This window comes from Oncorhynchus masou, chromosome 24 (genome assembly GCF_036934945.1).
Source record: "Oncorhynchus masou masou isolate Uvic2021 chromosome 24, UVic_Omas_1.1, whole genome shotgun sequence".
Classification (NCBI taxonomy): Eukaryota; Metazoa; Chordata; class Actinopteri; order Salmoniformes; family Salmonidae; genus Oncorhynchus; species Oncorhynchus masou.
In genome coordinates, this window is record NC_088235.1 from 83,744,086 (window position 1) to 83,763,093 (window position 19,008).

General features: G+C 41.5%; 1 protein-coding gene across 2 annotated transcripts; it reads right to left on the bottom strand.

Moving 5' to 3' along the window:
• Positions 1 to 1,616: 1,616 nt before the first annotated feature.
• LOC135512858 (tetratricopeptide repeat protein 39C-like) lies at positions 1,617 to 18,729 on the bottom strand. 2 transcript variants are annotated; one of them, XR_010451460.1, is made up of 15 exons: positions 18,057 to 18,729; positions 16,808 to 16,856; positions 12,467 to 12,595; positions 11,929 to 12,043; positions 11,359 to 11,719; positions 8,671 to 8,839; positions 8,433 to 8,526; positions 8,189 to 8,296; positions 7,973 to 8,082; positions 7,733 to 7,856; positions 6,936 to 7,033; positions 5,228 to 5,332; positions 5,072 to 5,110; positions 4,753 to 4,944; positions 1,617 to 2,701 (listed from the first exon to the last, which is right to left on the bottom strand). XR_010451460.1 is itself a non-coding variant. In XM_064935312.1 (15 exons), the coding sequence occupies exons 1-14, from the start codon at positions 18,191 to 18,193 to the stop codon at positions 4,840 to 4,842; spliced, it is 1,743 nt and encodes a 580-aa protein (XP_064791384.1). In that variant the 5' UTR covers positions 18,194 to 18,729; the 3' UTR covers positions 1,617 to 2,701; position 4,839. The 2 variants fall into 2 exon arrangements, 1 of the variants encoding a protein (XP_064791384.1); XM_064935312.1 differs by having other exon boundaries at positions 4,839 to 4,944.
• Between the last annotated feature and the right edge of the window lie 279 nt (positions 18,730 to 19,008).

Below are 19,008 nucleotides of genomic sequence, written 5' to 3' on the forward strand. Positions count from 1 at the left end.
TGGTCTTCGGGACCTTGTCTGACTGCACTACGATCATGTACTCACAGGGTACAGAAGGTGCCCTGATCAGAACAGCATTGGATATGTGATAGATCTCACTCAGTGGAACCCTCTTGAGGAAAGCTGACTTGGTTTGCCGGCACCGGTCTGGGGCAGCAGAGTTGATATCACAGTTAGCCGTCATGCAGTCATTCCTGAATTTCCTGCGGAAGACGACTAAATCTTCGGCTTGATCTGCTGAGATGGGATGAGGGGACACATTAGTGGTAACTGCCTGCATACTTCTCTGGAGGCCAGAGTCATTGAGGTATTGGCTTGGCAGGGAGGTTGCTTCTGCAGCTTCTTTGCAACCTGATAGACCAGGCAACGTTGTGCCAGTGTACAGAATGTTCTGGCCGTGGACCCAGGGCTGCTTCTGCTCCTCCACTCCTGGAATACTGGGAAGAGTTTGGAAAATCCTGTCTGGAGAGTAAATTCCAAATGGTTGGACATATTGACCACCAGGAGACACTGCTGTGGCACTTTCATTCTGAACTGCCAGCGGAGCAATCACAGCTCCAATGCCATGACTTGGGAACTTAGGCACTATAAGAGAAAAATAAATATAAGGGTCACGGTATTTGATTGACTTTGAATTGTGATTTCTTACAAAGCCAGGAGATTTGTAATGTCACATTTATTAATGCATTGTGCTGCCATGGACTTTCCATTTTTATTACAGTAGGCTACTCTTCAGGTACCTGTTTTGGTACTTGGGTATGTCCTTATCATTATGGGCTATTATCTAGTTAGGCCTACCTTTAGTTGTATTGAATTCTCTCACAAGGTCGTTGATGGCAAGAGTTGGATTTTCTGTACCCAACATAGCAATGAAACATGTTACTTCAGTTTTCTCAACATATTTCATGATATTTTGTTTTTTAAAATGTAGTTATTGTCAACAAACATGTGTACCTGTCCTAAAGTGCAAGAGCTCGGCGAAGTAAAATGTAGCAAACTGTGAGATGGATTCTGGCCGTCTTTTCACCACGGCCCGACTGAGGCCTTCCAAAAGAGTCATCAAGCCCGGAGGCACTTTGGCGGAATATCTGTAGGACATCTTTAACGGAGGATCACCTCGTTGAGATAATTCTCCTGAAGGGGAATATTATATAAATTAAATGAATCTAATATATCGGGCTATCACTGTATATAAGGAACACATCAGCTTCTGAGAATATTTCATTTTAATTTATACGTGCAACTACACAAGTTGTCTAAAAAGTAGGCCTAGGTTAACTTACTCTGCGAAAAAAACGTCCTCTTTTCTATTCCCGTATTCCAAATGCAAAGAAATATGTTGTCACATGAATTTACCAAGAGGTAACAATGTATTACGTCAGTAAAAAACGTAGAAACATACAATTATGCAGTTCGTCATAATAACGGGCATGGCCCGCCCACACGTGGGAATGTCGTCAGAGCTTTAGATCACAATACATGTCATCTGAAGTTGCCGCCACCACCTCCAAATGGTGCCAACTAATTATAGAAAAGGTTCCGTTTTTCATATGGACATAAATTAAGCCACAAGACGGATGTTGTCAGCATAAAAGTGAAACAGCTCATTCGAAATGCAGAATTAATTGACAACACTTTATTGAACAGTATGTAGGGCTCTGACACCACATAGGAACAACTTCCTGTTACAATTTAACCATCTCTATCCACATAATCCTCCACCACCCCACGACAAAGTGGATAGAACACATTTCTAAGAAAGGAATGTCTCCGTTTTTTGGTATACATATAATGACATTTAACTCATTATTTATTACATTCTAATACACTTTTCTCTTACAGCTGTGAACTTACTTTATACCAGCACTTACTGGTCACACACTCAGTAGTCAAAAGGTATACATCACACCACATCTTACATCCTTTTACACAGTCACAGGAAAAGATGGGAGGTCAGTGACTGACTTTAGTGTAGATAAAACAATGTTCAAAAACAACCTTGAACATGAAAAAAAGAGTCCCACATTAAAGGAAACATAGCATGTTGAAGCCTTCACAAGCCCTTTACCACAAGGCCTATATAGATGTTTCAGAAATCATTCATAATAATATACCATGCTATATGAAGGGTGGCAAAGAGTTATTCCACATTTGACCAGCACCAGATGCAAAGACCGTTTATATCCCCCTTCATGTATACTGAACAGAAACAGAAACGCAACTAATAACAAGTAGAAAGAGGAGGAAGGGAAGCGCTACTAAGGTACACAATAGTACATTTTGGTAGACAGGAGGTGCTCTTTGGTAAAAGGGGTAAATTGGTCATCAAAAAGAAAGGAGGACCAAGGCACTCTTCATATAATTAAATTAAAATGCCTTTATTAGTATGGCATTTAACAATTTTAATTTAACATTTAACAATTTCAAAGATTTTACTGAGTAGAAGGAAATCATTAAATTTAAATAAATTCAATAGGCCCTAATCTATGGATTTCACGATTGGGCAGGGGCACAGCCATTCAGAATGAGTTTTTTCCCCCACACATTAAGGCTTTATTACAGAGACAAATACTCCTCAGCACCCCCCATCCCCCTCCTCAGACGATCCCGCACGTGAAGAAGCCGGATGTGGAGGTCCTGGGCTGGCGTGGTTACACAGGGTCTGCGGTTGTGAGGCCGGTTGCATGTACTGCCAAATTCTCTAAAACGACATTGGAGGTGGCTTATGGTAGAGAAATGAACATACAATTATCTGGCAACAGCTTTGGTGGACATTCCTGCTGTCAGCATGCCAATTGCACACTCTCAATACTTGAGACATCTGTGGCATTGTGTTGTGTGACAAAGCTGCACATTTTAGAGTGGCCTTTTATTGTACCCAACACAAGGTTCACCTGTGTAATGATCCTGCTGTTTAATCAGCTTCTTGATATGCAACACCTGTCAGGTGGATGGATGGTTTATCTTGGCAAAGGGGAAATGCTCACGAACAGGGATGTAAACAAATTTGTTCACAACATTTGAGAGAAATAAGCTTTTTGTGTGTATGGAACATTTCTGGGATCTTTTATTTTAGCTCATGAAAAATGGGACCAACACTTTACGGGGCGGCAGGATAGCCTAGTGGTTAGAGCGTTGGACTAGCAACCGCAAGGTTGAGAGTTCAAACCCCTGAGCTGACAAGGTACAAATCTGTCGTTCTGAACAGGCAGTTAACCCACTGTTCCCAGGCCGTCATTGAAAATAAGAATGTGTTCTTAACTAACTTGCCTGGTTAAATAAAGGTAAAATAAAAAAAATGCGTTTATATTTTTGTTCAGTATAGTATGAATTAAAGAGTTTATATCACCCTTCCTGTAGTATGAAGTAAAGACAGTTTATATCACCTCTCATATAGTATGAATTTGCTAATAAATTATTTGTGCTGTGTAGTGCTTGTGCTAAGCCTTTATAATTTGTTTATTTGTAAAGTAGGACTTGAAATAGCTAATGAAACTTCCAGTCTAAAATGAGCAGACATTTTGCTTTTTATTGCTTTGCCTTTTATTGCACCTCAGAGTGATTATAAAAAGAGTGATACAATACCCTGCACTTTCAATTTAGTTTAGTCTTGAATGCTTCACTCGTCATCAGTGTGGCCTGATGATAGAAAAGCCTGATCACACTAAAATGACAGAATATCAAACTTGAATGTCCAGTTTGAATAACTTAAATCCTATCGTGGTTATTAAATGCCTGTAGTTAATAGGACTTTGTTGCATTTTGTTTAAAAACCAGAGTAAATATGAATATAAATGTGTTCTGTGTCCTGATAAGGGTGTTGTCATCCAAAGTATCTCAGAAAAAAACAACATTATAATTTATAGTACACAGCTGTAGAAAAGAAGCTTTCAGGTCCCTGGGTTACTAATACCCCTGCAATTGTATGCATAGTGTGCAGATCAATGCCCACTGCTTAGAAACTAAAATAAATCATGTTAATCTATAACATTGTTTGGACTAAAATTGTGCTAAAATGTCACAATACATTTGGCTGTGCATATTACTTGTAAGCTATAATGTGAATGTCAGAAAAAATCCAAAATGAAACGTTTTTACTGCTTAATGGTATGCGTTCCATGGCACGCTGCGTGATACAATACCACAAGGTAGCAGGCCACTAAGTTCTTGTTCAATCATTCTTAGGGTTGTTGTCACTTTGACTTCACTATAACACTTTCTCATTGCAGAAAAATTATCTATTGATGAAAATGTTTGTTGACAATGTTTCCTACTGTTAACTGTACTATTACTACCTATGGTCAAGGAAACCTGAAATGGGAATAAGGTGTGCCTCTTCAAGAAGTTACTTGTATCCTATGGTCTACAGAATGGAAGGAGGGGTTGCAAGGCTAAAACCCCCCAAATACACTAAATTGGTATTGACTATGAAATTGTTGGTATTGACTATGAAATTGTTGGTATTGACTATGAAATTGTTGGTATTGACTATGAAATTGTTGGTATTGACTATGAAATTGTTGGTATTGACTATGAAATTGTTGGTATGGACTATGACATTGTTGGTATTGACTATGACATTGTTGGTATTGACTATGACATTGTTGGTATTGACTATGACATTGTTGGTATTGACTATGAAATTGTTGGTATTGACTATGACATTGTTGGTATTGACTATGAAATTGTTGGTTTATTGTACTTGGATGTGTGTATAAGAAAATAAAAATGTGTCTGATGAGACTGACATACTGTGGTTTTGAATGGCTTTCAATGTATAGTAAAAGCCATGCTTCCCGTATCATCAAATGCACAGCTGGAGGCTGAGTTATCATTACATCAGTGGTCGGCGGGTCTTTGAGGTACCACTTCCTTCAGCGAGGCCATGGCTGAGTGGATGCGCACGTGAAGTCTGTTCTCAAAGTCATAGCCTGCATAATCCTCCTGTGGCAGAGCAAAGAATACAATGACGAGCTCACAATTAGAATGGACTGTGTTAAGACAAAGGCTGTTTGTACCAGTCATTTCAAACAGGAAATTGCTAACTATTCATATAATCTGATAACTGTACCTTTGACTGAAGCAGAAAAGCTCTCCCTTTTCCCACCGTCTGGACAGAAACACAATGCAAAAAAAAATCTCATTTGTTTATTACAATAAATTCCTTAATTAAATGTTGAACACAAACACCCACATGCACATATTGTCTGAGTTGAGATATCCTCACCTCTGGTTTGGCAAGCAGGACACATCCAAGCTCATAGCAGGAGTATGGCTGCACATAAGAGTTGGTCTGTCGACCAAACTCATCTCTGGCTGCCAGCTGGAACGACTAGATGTGAGGAGAAAGACCAAAGGAAAATCTAATGAGATACAGGGCATTCAGAAAGTATTTAGACCCCTTGGCTTTTTCCAAATTGTTACATTACAGCCTTATTATAAAATGTATTAAATTGTTTTTTTTCTCCCTCATCAATCTATACACAATACAACATAATGACAAAGAAAAAACACGTTTTTGCAAATGTATTAAAAATGAAAACCTGAAATATCACATTTACTATTCAGACCCTTTACTCAGTACTTTGTTGAAGCACTTTTGGCAGCAATTACAACCTTGAGTCTTCTTGGGTATGACGCTACAAGCTTGGCACACCTGTATTTGGGGAATTTATCCCAATCTTCTCTGCAGATCTTCTCAAGCTCTGTCAGGTTGAATGGGGAGCGTCGCTGCACAGTCATTTTCAGGTCTCTCCAGAGATGTTTGATTGGGTTCAAGTCCAGGCTCTGGCTGGGCCACTCAAGGACATTTAGAGACTTCTACCGAAGCCACTCCTGGAGCAGGTTTTCATCAATGATCTCTCTGTACTTTTCTCCGTTCATCTTTCCCTTGATCCTGACTAGTCTCCCAGTCCCTGACACTGAAAAACATCCCCACAGCATGATGCTGCCACCACCATTCTTCACCATAGGGATGGTGCCAGGTTTCCTCCAGAAGTGATGCTCGGCATTGACGCCAAAGTGTTCAATCTTGGTTGCATCAGACCAGAGAATATTTTTTCTCATTGGCTGAGAGTCTTTAGGTGCCATTTTGGCAAACTCCAAGCGGGCTGTCATGTGACTTTTACTGAGGAGTGGCTTCCGTCTGGCCACTCTACCATAAAGGCCTGATTAGTGGAGTGCTGCAGAGATGGTTGTCATTCTGGAAGGTTCTCCCATCTCCACAGAGGAACTGTCAGAGTGACGATCAGGCCCTGATCAAAGCCCTTCGTCCCCGATTGCTCAGTTTGGCCGGGCGGCAACCAAGAGTACTGGTGGTTCTAAGCATCTTATATTTAAAAATGATGGAGGCACTGTGTTCTTGGGGACCTTCAATGTTGTGCCTCAACACAATCCTGTCTCGGAGCTCTAAGGACAATTTCTTCAACCTTATGGCTTGGTTTTTGCTCTGACATGAACTGTTAACTGTGGGACCTTATATAGACAGGTGTGCCTTTCCAAATAATATCCAATCAATTGAATTTACCACAAGTGGACTCCAATCAAGTTGTAGAAACATCTCAAGGATGATCAATGGAAACAGGATGCACCTGATCTCAATTTCGAGTCTCATAGCAAAGGGTCTGAATACTTATGTAAATAAGGCATTACTGTTTTTTAATTTTTAGATATTTTCAACAATTTATAAACACCTGTTTTCTCTTTGTCATTGTATGTAGATTGATGAGGATTTTTTTATTTAATCCATTTTAGAATAAGGCTGTAACGTAACAAAATGTGGAAAAAGTCAAGGGGTCTGAATACTTTATGATTCACTGTAATTCAGCACAAATACCTAGATAATGAATAACTAATAAGTGCTTAATTGTTTGTACTGGCATACGATAATATAATGATAGTACAATAATGTGCTTAGGTACAAATAATCTAATTACCTGGATAGCATCTTTATTATTTCCATGGCATTTGTGAATGGAACCAAGAAGGAGGTTTTTCAGACCCCTGCACGATGCGTCATCCACACTCTGTAACACTAAAACGAGAGGGAACGATGTCTTAAACAGAAATTGTACAATACTTTACAATCTGTTAGTACAGTGGTTAGCACCCCACTCTGTCATAGGAAACTCCTTAACTAAGAGATTTAGCCCTCCTGAGTGGCGCTGTGGTCTAAGGCACTGCATCGCAGTGCTAGGTGTGCCACTAGAGTTTCTGGGTTTGAGTCCAGGCTCTGTCGCGACCGGGAGACCCATGGGGCGGCAGACAATTGGTCCAGTGTCATCCGGGTTAGGGGAGGGTTTGGCCGGCAGGGATGTCCATGTCCCATCGCATAATGGTGTGCCGGGCGCACTGCACGCTGACACGGTCGCCAGGTGTACGGTGTTTCCTCCAACACATTGGTGCGGCTGGCTTCTGGGTTAAGTGGGCATTGTGTCAAGAAGCAGTGCGGTACGGCTTGGTTGGTTGGGTTGTGTTGCGGAGGACGCACGGCTCTCGACCTTCACCTCTCCCGAGTCCGTACGGAAGTTGCAGAGATGAGACAAGACTAACTACCAATTGGACACCATGAAATTGGGGAGAAAACAGGGTAGAGAGATTCAGTCTTCTCTCTAGGAAGAATTTAAGAATTTCATATTTTTTGACAGTGTAATAGAAAGCTTATGCCTGTTGTATTACTGTTTTAGATATGATGACATGTGAAGGATGATAAAGGTTGGGCTCCAGCCCTTACCCTGATTCATGAGCTGCAGTTTGGAGGAGGAGCAGTTGGGCAGAGCCTTCCACAGGTACAGCACCTCTATGACACCCAGAATGCACAGCTCTCTGGTGGGAGACATCTTCCTCAGTCTCTCCGCCTGCAGTAGGGTGAGGCAGAGAGGCCAAGGCAGAGAAAGGGAGAGGATTCATGGTTATTAGTTTCACAAAGAGTGGATAAAGACATAGTAAATACACTTAGATGAAAATGACCCACCCGCTTGAGGGCAAACTGCTCAATCTGGTTGTTCTTCCTCTTGAACAGTTTCTGGACATCTTTGAAGACACACTTGGCACCATCCAAGTCCCCTGCAGCTCCCTGACATACTGCACAAAGGGGGGGTTTAGAGTGTGAGATAACTTTGAGAAGATAAAGATGAAATGATGATGATCGATCAATGCTCCACATGTTCCTGGGCAGTGGCTCTCTCACCTCCAGTCAGGTAGGCATAGTAACATTGTGACCACCGGGACTCATTCTTCAGCCTCTCAAATGACCTGAATGCATCCTCAAAGTTCATCTCTATCATACTGCACCAGCCTGAAATCAAGACAAGACAAATAGGTACAACAGATGGATTTGTTTCTCAGTGACTGTAAACAGTACATGATGAGTGTTTGCATGTCTGGGTGCTCATTTGAAAGTTAGAATGCATGTATGTGAGGTTAACAAGTACCGATTTCATAGAGACACACGTGCTGGATCTCTCTTTGGTCTGATGCAAGCTCTAGTGCATCATGGAAGGACACCAGCGCACTGTTAATTTGGCACTGGAGATAGATGAGATATAAATGAGATGGAGAGAGCACACAACTCATCACTTGACACAATTACAAGCTACAACCACTTACTGTCCTGTACAACACTAAGCGGCAACATACTGTTATTTAACCTTCAGATGACCCCATGCTCACCTCTAACCTCTGAACACGTCCTTTAAAGAACATGAAGAGGGAGGAATTGGGGTAGACCACAGCCTTCCTCTGCAGAATGGCCTTGGCTTCCTCCAGGCCTGCCTGAGTGTCAGAACCATCCAGTGCAAAAAAGGGCAGCACTACTGTGTGGTACCACAGGAGGGCCAACCTGGGCAGGGAAGAGAGATGCAAACGGTTTGTTTGAATGACAATTTAAGATGTTTTTAATGAATATTGATTACAGTACATTCAAGTTCTTAGATATTTGACAAGAAAGGAAACCTTGTTAACTTAGAGCTTTGTAAAGATGCCATATCAAACAAAACCTCACTGCAGTAATTTGGTAAAACACCAAATTTCATAAATAGCAAATGGTAGTTTGTTTCAGGGCCATTTTTCCCCACTAGACATTCCAATAAGCATGGGAATATTCTTAGATCTACTAGTCATCATAAGTCACCACTCAACTGCCACTGACAGTATGCAATTGTACTCAATATGTCCCCAATTCTCTATGACTTCAAATGTTACATTTTACAACAAACACCTGTGTCACGCCCTGACCTTAGATATCTCTGTTTTCTATATATTTTGGTTAGGTCAGGGTGTGACTAGGGTGGGTAATCTAGGTTTTTGTATGTATAGTTTTTTTTGTATGTCTATGTTGGCCTGATATAGTTCCCAATCATAGACAGCTGTTTATCGTTGTCTCTGATTGGTGATCATATTTAGGCAGCCCTTTTTCCCACTTTCTGGTGTGGGATCTTGTCTAGTTAGGTACCTGTGTGCACACTAATAGCGGTTCATTCGTTCGTTCGTTCGTTCGGTTGGTTGGTTGGTGTTGTTTTGTTTTGGTGAGTTTCAGTTCATTAAAAATATGTGGAACTCTATTCACGCTGCGCCTTGGTCTCATCATTACAATGATCGTGACAACCTGTCCCTGGTTCCCTGTATTACACACAGAATAAATACGCTATGATTATAATATGCCACTGTGATACTCTATGAGTTATGACAAAACAGATGGCCGTGTATGAAACAGCAGGAACAAGAACTTTGCCAAGAGCTGGGAAAGAGATGAGCTGAAACACATCGTGCAGAGTAACAACGCATGATCCTAAATCTAAATCAAGACCTGTGCTCTGCTTTTCTTTCAAATGATGACATATCTACAGTGCCTGCAGATAGTATTCACCCCCTCCACATTATGTTGTGTTACAGCCTGATTTTTCAATTGATTACATTGGGATTGTGTCACTGATCTACACACAATACCCCACAATGTCGAAATGGAATTTTGTTTGTTGAAAATGTTAGAAATTAATGAATTCAAAGAAACTGTCTTGAGCAAATAAGTATTCAAAACATTTGTTATGGCAAGCCTAAATAAGTTCAGGAGTAAAAATGTGCTGAACAAATGACATAATAGGTTGTTCAATCATTTTTTATGAATAGCGTATCTCTGTACCCCACACAAGGTCCCTCAACCGAGTAGTGAATTGCAAACACAGATTCAACCACAAAGACCAGGGAAGTTTTTCCAATGGATCGCAAAAAAGGGCTTAGAGACTCTTAGAGAAAGGTGCTTCTACAAAGTATTGTCCCAGGGGTACGAACACTTATGTAAATGAGATATTTCTGTATTTATTTTCAATCAATTTGTAAAAAAACATGTGTTCACTTTGTCATTATGGGGTTATGGTGTAGATGGGTGAGAGAAAAACATATTTTATAAATGTTTTAATTCAGGCTGTAACACAACAAAATGTGGAATAAGTCAAGGGGTATGAATACTTTCTGAAGGCACCAGACATATATCAGCTCATTCAAGCAGTAAAAAGAACTGACAAAAAGAACATTACCCCTTTCCTTCTCCCTTTGCTTGAATGTCATTCCCTTCAACTACTACACTGAACAAAAATATAAATGCAACATGTAAAGTGTTGGTCCCATGTTTCAAGAGCTGATATAAGAGATCCCAAAAATGTTCAATACACACAAAAAGCTTATTTCTCTCAAATTTTGGGCGCAAATTTGTTTACATCCCTGTAAGTGAGCATTTCCCCTTTGCCAAGATAATCCATCCACCTGACAGGTGTGGCATATCAAGAAGCTGATTAAACAGCATGATCACTCACAGGTGAACTTTGTGTTGGGGACAATAAAAGGCCACTCTTAAATGTGCAGTTCTGTCACACAACACAATGCCACAAATGTCTCAAGTTTTGAGGGAGCATGCAATTGGCATGCTGAATGCAGTAATGTCCACCAGAGATGTTGCCAGAGAATTGAATGTTAATTTCTCTACCATAAGCCACCTCCAATATCATTTTAGATTTTGGCAGTATGTCCAACCGGCCTCACAACCGCAGACCCCGTGTAACCACGCCAGCTCTAAGCAAAGGAGATGTGTCACGCAGGATGAGGCAAATGGCGCTCACACCAGATACTGACTGGTTTTCTGATCCACGCCCCTACATTTTTTAAGGTATCTGTGACCAACAGATGATTATCTGTATTCCCAGTGATGTGAAATCCAGAGATTAGGGCAGAATGAATTTATTTTAATCGACTGATTCCCTTATATGAAGTGTAACTCAGCAAAAATTTTGAAATTGTTGTTGGGTTTTTAGTTAGTGTAGTAAGTCGCTCTCTCCCTCTCAGAAGTGATGTAATACTCTTACTCACGTAGCTAGTGGGGCCTTCATGTCCTTACTCTCACTGGCATACATGAGGGAGGACAAACCCTGGAGACGGTCACCAGGGAAACCCAGCAGGTTGATGATCTTGAGTAGGTGTGGTGGTACCATAGAGATGCAGAGGTGAAAGAGGCCGTAGCCGAAGCTGACGGAGCCCTTGAGCCGGTCCAGGGCCTCTTCAGTCACAGCGCCCTCCACTGGGGAGTTGTGATTGGCCTGGTCTGAGGACAGATCCTCCTCATGGGAGGAACAGCGCCTCACACAGGTCTCCTGCAGCTGACTGATGTCACTGTGGCACTTATTGTACATCTTCCAGGCCTTACGGAGGATCCAGCCTCCTTTTATGTACGCTGTTGTGGAGAAGATACTGTAAGAGGCAGTCCAGTGGAGATGGAAAGTTAAATCCAGTTAACTCTCATGATTCCTACTTTACCTGTTTTCCAAAATCAGTAGACTGGTATTAATCATATCACATTATCGAAAAAAAAATGTATCCAAAATAATTTAGTTAAGATCCATTTTGCATTACAGATTGTGGATTCAACAAATGATACATTACATGAGAGCTCCTGCTTGACGAAGGAAAGCACAGCGAGGTAGACCTGGCAGTCGGCCACAATGATCTGTCGTTGCAGGCGGTCCACAACCACGACCGCTGACCTCTGGGACTCCAACTGACAGACAGAAACACACAGCAGTCTGGTCATTATCTGATCAACTCTCAAGGAAACCATCAGTCAGTCCAGCTGTGCAATGAAGAAGCCCCGTGTTGATCATAAACAGGTCTCCATTCTATTCCTTCATTCTATTTCAGAGAGTTACACCAATTACATTTAGTGTGGTTTTGACATGATCTCATAGTTGTCAATATCACTCTCAATATAGAAGATTGTTAACAAAGATATTGTTTCCATTTTGGCTTTGATTATTGATACTGAAACAGCTGGCAACAATTATGTTATTTAACAGCCAAAATCAAGACAGAACATTGCATGCTACATTACCAATGTTGGGATATAATAAACATAAATGTTCCATGTAAATGAAACATCTGTCTGCCTGCCTGCTTCTCTGCCTGTAATCAGTCGTTCACTCACACTCTTCTTGATTTTGTTCCTGATTGTCTCTATGACGCCAGCATTGTCACTCTCACACAGCTTCTCCGTGGTTCTCAGGTCGTCACACGCCGTCTGCATCTTCTCCTCCTCAAAGGTCATCATGGCATTCTGCAACGTCACCCAAACACATTGGAGCTTTTCAGCTAACGCTGGCACATTGAAAACACTCATGGAATGAATTAAAACAATAAGGACCAGATTTAATTAATTATAAGACCAGATTGAGTTTTCATTGGGGTGTATTGGCCACAAGTGTGTTGTAATCGGACTGAAGGAGGGTTATAACACAGGGGTTACACAATGCTTTCACAACGCAGGTTCAGTACAAAGAGCCCTTTCTAGGCCACAGCACATGGAACACAGTGACATTGGCACAGACCCTGGAACTGACCATGTATATAGCTTACTTACTTTCTCGTGTTCTACTTATTTCAATTTCTTGTGTGTTTTTGTTCTAGTTTATTCTATAGTATGACTGATATTGATTACTTTGATTACTGCATTGTTGGGAAAGAGCTTGCAAGAAAGGCATTTCACTGTACTTGTGCACCTGACAATAAAACTAGAAATTTGAACTTGAAACATCGGGACCCTATTGTGTGTATCTGTGTGTTACACGGTGACATCAGGATTGTATCTGTGTGTTACGTGTGAGAGCCACACTGTTTGGTCGACAATCTCTTATTCAGTGGTATTTTATTATCACACAGTCAGAGAACATTTACTTGAATAAGTAACTGGAGCAATTCCAGAATCCCAGAGAGGAAGTCATGAAATAAATCTACTGATTCGTAGATACAGTTGAAGTCGGAAGTTTACATACACCTCAGCCAAATATCTTTAAACTCAGTTTCACAAATTCCTGACATTTAATCCCCTGTTTTAGGTCAGTTAGGATCACCACTTAATTTTAAGAATGTGAAATGTCAGTATAATAGTCGAGAATGATTCATTTCAGCTTTTTTTTCTTTCATCACATTCCTAATGGGTCAGAAGTTTGCATTCACTCAATTAGTATTTGGTAGCATTGCCTTTAAATTGTTTAACTTGGGTTAAATGTTCTGGGTAGCCTTCCACAAGCTTCCCACAATAAGTTGGGTGAATTTTGGCCCATTCCCCCTGACAGAGCTGGTGTAACCGACTCAGCTTTGTAGGCCTCCTTGCTTGCACACGCTTTTTCAGTTCTGCCCACTCCAATACCTTGACTTTGTTGTCCTGAAGCCATTTTGCCACAACTTTGGAAGTATGCTTAGGGTCATTGTCCATTTGGAAGACCCATTTGCGACCAAGCTTTAACTTCTTTAACTTTATCTTGAGATGTTGCTTCAATATATCAACATAATTTTCCCTCTTCATGATGCCATCTATTTTGTGAAGTGCACCAGTCCCTCCTGAAGCAAAGCACCCCCACAACAGGATGCTGCCACCCCCGTGCTTCACGGTTGGGATGATGTTCTTCGGCTTGCAAGCGTCCACCTTTGTCCTCCAAACATAACGATGGTCATTATGGCCAAACAGTTCTATTTTTGTTTCATCAGACCAGAGGACATTTCTCCAAAAAGTACGATCTTTGTCCCCAAGTGCAGTTGCAAACTGTAGTCTGGCTTTTTTATGGTGGTTTTGGAGCAGAGGCTTCTTCCTTGCATTGCAGCCTTTCAGGTCATGTCGATATAGGACTTGTTTTACTCCCCTCTCTCAACTGGGATTCTCTGCCTCTAACCCTATTACAGGGGCTGAGTCACTGGCTTACTGGTGCTCTTCCATGCCGTCCCTAGGAGGGGTGCATCACTTGAGTGGGTTGAGTCACTGATGTGATCTTCCTGTCCGGGTTGGCGCCCCCCCCTTGGGTTGTGCCGTGACGGAGATCTTCGTGGGCTATACTCGGCCTTGTCTCAGGATGGTAAGTTGGTGGTTGAAGATATCCCTCTAGTGGTGTGGGGGCTGTGCTTTGGCAAAGTGGGTGGGGTTATATCCTGCCTGTTTAGCCCTGTCTGGGGGTATTGTTGGATGGGGCCACAGTGTCTCCCGACCCCTCCTGTCTCAGCCTCAAGTATTTATGCTGCAGTACTTCATGTGCCGGGGGCTAGGGTCAGTCTGTTATATCTGGAGTATTTCTCCTGTCTTATCCAGTGTGAATTTAAGTATGCTCTCTCTAATTCTCTCTCTCGGAGGAGCTGAGTCCTAGGACCATGCCTCATTTTTATTTTTTTATTTTACTAGGCAAGTCATTTAAGAACAAATTCTTATTTTTAATGATGGCCTAGGAACAGTGGGTTAACTGCCTGTTCAGGGGCAGAACGACAGATTTTTGTACCTTGTCAGCTCGGGGATTCGAACTTGCAGCCTTTCGGTTATTAGTCCAATGCTCTAACCACTAGGCTACACTGCCGACCGAAACTCTCATGACTACTGGCTTGCTGTCCCCAGTCCACATGGCTGTGCTGCTGCTCCAGTTTCAACTGTTCTGCCTGCGGCTATGGAACCCTGAAATGTTCAACGGACGTGCTACCAGTCCCAAACTTGCTGTTTTCAACTCTCTAGAGACAGCAGGAGCGGTCGAGATACTCTGAATGATCGGCTATGAAAAGCAAACTGACATTTACTCCTGAGGTGCTGACCTGTTGCACCCTCAACAACCACTGTGATTATTATTATTTGACCCTGTTGGTCATCTATGAACATTTGAACATCTTAGCCATGTTCTGTTATAATCTCCACCAGGCACAGCCAGAAGAGGACTGGCCACCCCTCATAGCCTGGTTCCTCTCTAGGTTTCTTCCTAGGTTCGGGCTTTTCTAGGAAGTTTTTCCTAGGCACCATGCATCTACACCTGCATTGCTTGCTGTTTGGGGTTTTAGGCTGGGTTTCTGTACATCACTTTGTGATATCAGCTGATGTAAGAAGGGCTTTATAAATACATTTGATTGATTGATTGGATTTAGATACTTTTGTACCTGTTTCCTCCAGCATCTTCACAAGGTCATTTACTGTTGTTCTGGGATTGATTTGCACTTTTCGCACCAAAGTTTGTAAGTTGCTCTGGATAAGAGCGTCTGCTAAATGACTTAAATGTAAATGTAAATGTAAAGTACGTTCATCTCTAGGAAACAGAACGCGTCTCTTTCCTGAGCGGTATGATGGCTGCGTGGTCCCATGGTGTTTATACTTGCGTACCATTGTCTGTACAGATGACCGTGGTACCTTCAGGTGTTTGGAAATTGCTCCTAAGAATGAACCAGACTTTTTTTTCTCTGGTCATGGCTGACTTATCTTGATTTTCCCATGATGTCAAGTAAAGAGGCACTGAGTTTGAAGGTAGGCCTTGAAATACATCCACAGGTACACTTACAATTGACTCAAATTATGTCAATTAGCCTATCAGAAGCTTCTAAAGCCATGACATCATTTTCTGGAATCTTCCAAGCTGTTTAAAGGCACAGTCAACTTAGTGTATGTAAACTTCTGACCCACTGGAATTGTGATACAGTGAGTTAAGTGAAATAATCTGTTTGTAAACAATTGTGGAAAAAATTACTTGTGTCATGCAAAGTAGATGTCCTAACCGATGTGCCAAAACTATAGTTTGTTAATGACTCCAACCTAAGTGTATGTAAACTTCTGACTTCAACTGTACATATGCATCCTCCACCCAATCTATGCATCCTCCACCCTTGGAAATATGTGGTTTGCTTTTCAGATTATTTAAATAATGTTTCATTCGTGCAACTATGAGGCCCTCTACGCATCAGTGGTCCTTTAACTGATGCATTATCCTTCCAGGCATTTTGTTGCATGGGAGGGCAGAGGAGAATGAAGTCATCTCTGCCTTCATAGTTGCTCCAACTCTGACATGAGGGGCAGTGACAGGGGGATTTTGTTTTGTGACCATTTTACGGAAAATCTGTCGCATTCTCTCTCTTTTCCCCGACTGACTAATAGTGTCAAACACATCACTACAAAGGAGTGATAGTCTCCACAGCTAAATTATTTTGATGCGTTGAAGATGCATCCATTATGGTAATAGTTGAAAATGAGGGGAAATGGACAATAGTGGGCATGATGATGTAATCCATTCACAAATTGGGTCGAGTCAAGTCTTGACACATCTAACTCACTCAATGCACTGTATGGTGTAATGTCACACACTAACATTGTTAGGATGAGTCATTTAATTGGCCCTGTCTCTCTTAGCTTGCATGCTTGTGGTGATGTCATGAGAGAGAATGTCAGTAGAGGATGTGAGCCATCTCCAGCAAAACAACCAAAGGGTCGCGGCAACACATCTGTACTGCAGCCAAGATGCAGTCTGAGGAAACTCACCAGGAAGCTGACAAAACTGGCCCCAAAGCTCATCAGTGGACTGTGAGTCCTGAAGAGAGAGGACAGAGTTAATGGAAGGGAGAGATAGACACGTTAAGGATGGAAAGTATGGAGAAGACGACAAAAATAATATAATACTTACGAAGTGGGTGAGCAATAGAGACAGTTACTTCGGCCTAATACCAAACATAATTCAAGAAAGCAGGAGAAATAGTAGCCAGTGAATGTTGAGTATCGACTAAGAGGAAAAGTTATGTTACCAAGGAAACAAACTAAAGATAAAGATCATAATTGATTATCAAAAATCATTCATCAAATTGGTATAAAAATAACCATGAACTTCTTAGTCACTAGATATGTTTTCCCACATAGTGCTTCACAGAGAGGGACATTCAGTCCTTTGTTTCAGCATCATCAGCGACTCATGGAGGGAGAAAGGCTTGATTATCCAGGGAGCTAAAATTAGCACAGTAAGTGGAAGTTTCTCCTGTTGGCACAAACATAGCTGGATTGCTGTGAGTGCAGTGCACTATCCTTCCATTTCTCAGTCACCATTACCCCTTCAACTGTTTGGAATGTCAGGGCCAGCATGTAGTACATATGGGGGGGGGGGGGGGCTATGAAGGGGGATAGTTTGAAGAGACAAGACTGGATTTAAATTTAGACTTTCATTAGCCTATATTGTACGCTCTCTGCCTGTTTCATTACAGTATGTTACACCAACTCAATAACATGCATCTGCAGCTTTAAGAGGAAATAAAGGGTAAAGCAAATAATACATAATCAAAATCACAAGTGCAAACAGGCTAAACATTTCAAATAAAACTATGCCTAACCATGGTCATGCACTGTTTGGCACCAGTGTGTTCTACCAAAGAGAACAAACAGTCTTTGTGTTTTGGACTTTAGTTGGACAATGTGTTTGGGGAATTACTGATGCAATTGGCCACTGAGATTATAATACTTTAATGATACCAAAGCCTTGTATAAGCCTAAAATATGAAATATCCTGTATGGCTCTGATGGGTACGATCTCAAAAGAAATATGCTGAGCTCTGATGTTTTATCAATATTTCTGTCCAACCTTCAATTTGCTGGGGGGTACATTTGCTACTACCATGTGAATATTTAATAATGATTCAAGGTTATCTGTCATGATTAGATAGGTGCAGCATATTGCTTTACCTACATATGATCATATAATAGGCTACGTTTTATGAAATTATGAAGGCCAGGAAGAATATCTCACCTATATTTTCTGAAAAGCTCGTTGCTCTCCTTGAATCCGTTGTTGAGAAGCATGTTGATACCTTGAAGAGCGAGCTCAGCGTCGTCTATGGGCTCAGCTTTCTGCTCTACCTGCTGGGACTGCTCCGGGCCCGCCATTGTTTATGCCTATCGTCTGCTTGATATAATTAATATATTCAATACAGGACAAAATGTGATTCCAAAATTAATCTTCCCAGTAGACTATCACAACTTGGTTATTGATGATGACACTGTTCCGGCATATCCTTACAAATGAGGTGAGAGACGCTCCTTTCGGCCAAAATTCTGAAGGAATCACACCAGTGCAGCGATAAACCTCTTCAGAAGGCGACTCAAATTGGTCACCGGTAAATTAATCCTCGGCGCGCATCCGAGCTTCGTGCAAATGCACACAATGCACCCTTTACATGCTATTTCTAAGATTAAAATAGGTATACATTCATTTAGACATGTTCTTCCTCGTAATTTACAATGTGCTAGTTGGTCGTCATGATATTTGCAATGCACAAAGTCAAAGTCTCCTCTGCTTGCTGTGTTTTATGCTATTACATAACAAGAAGAAAGGGCTGTTTAGCTTTTTTGTCTGCCCCACGCAATGATTGTCGTCAGTTGAAAAACTGATTGTCGTCATAACGTATAGCAAAGCGCATCTCTAGTAGGAGGTTTCAAAGATGAAGGCTGCTGTGGTAAATCAGCAACCTGACATCGCACTGTGTGCTGGCTCAGCTTCCCCTGCCTGCTGGCTATTTCCTCTCATCAGTACCATTTCCTATGTCCTGTTCTGCCCCCCTTCTCAGAGCAAATTTGATGACAGCAACAACCTTTCACCTCACAGCCAGCCAATAGGCGCGAGCATCAGAACAACAGCAGGGAACTGTCACATCCAATGGTCCAACCCAACGTGGTCACATCAGATCAAAGGCTACACACGC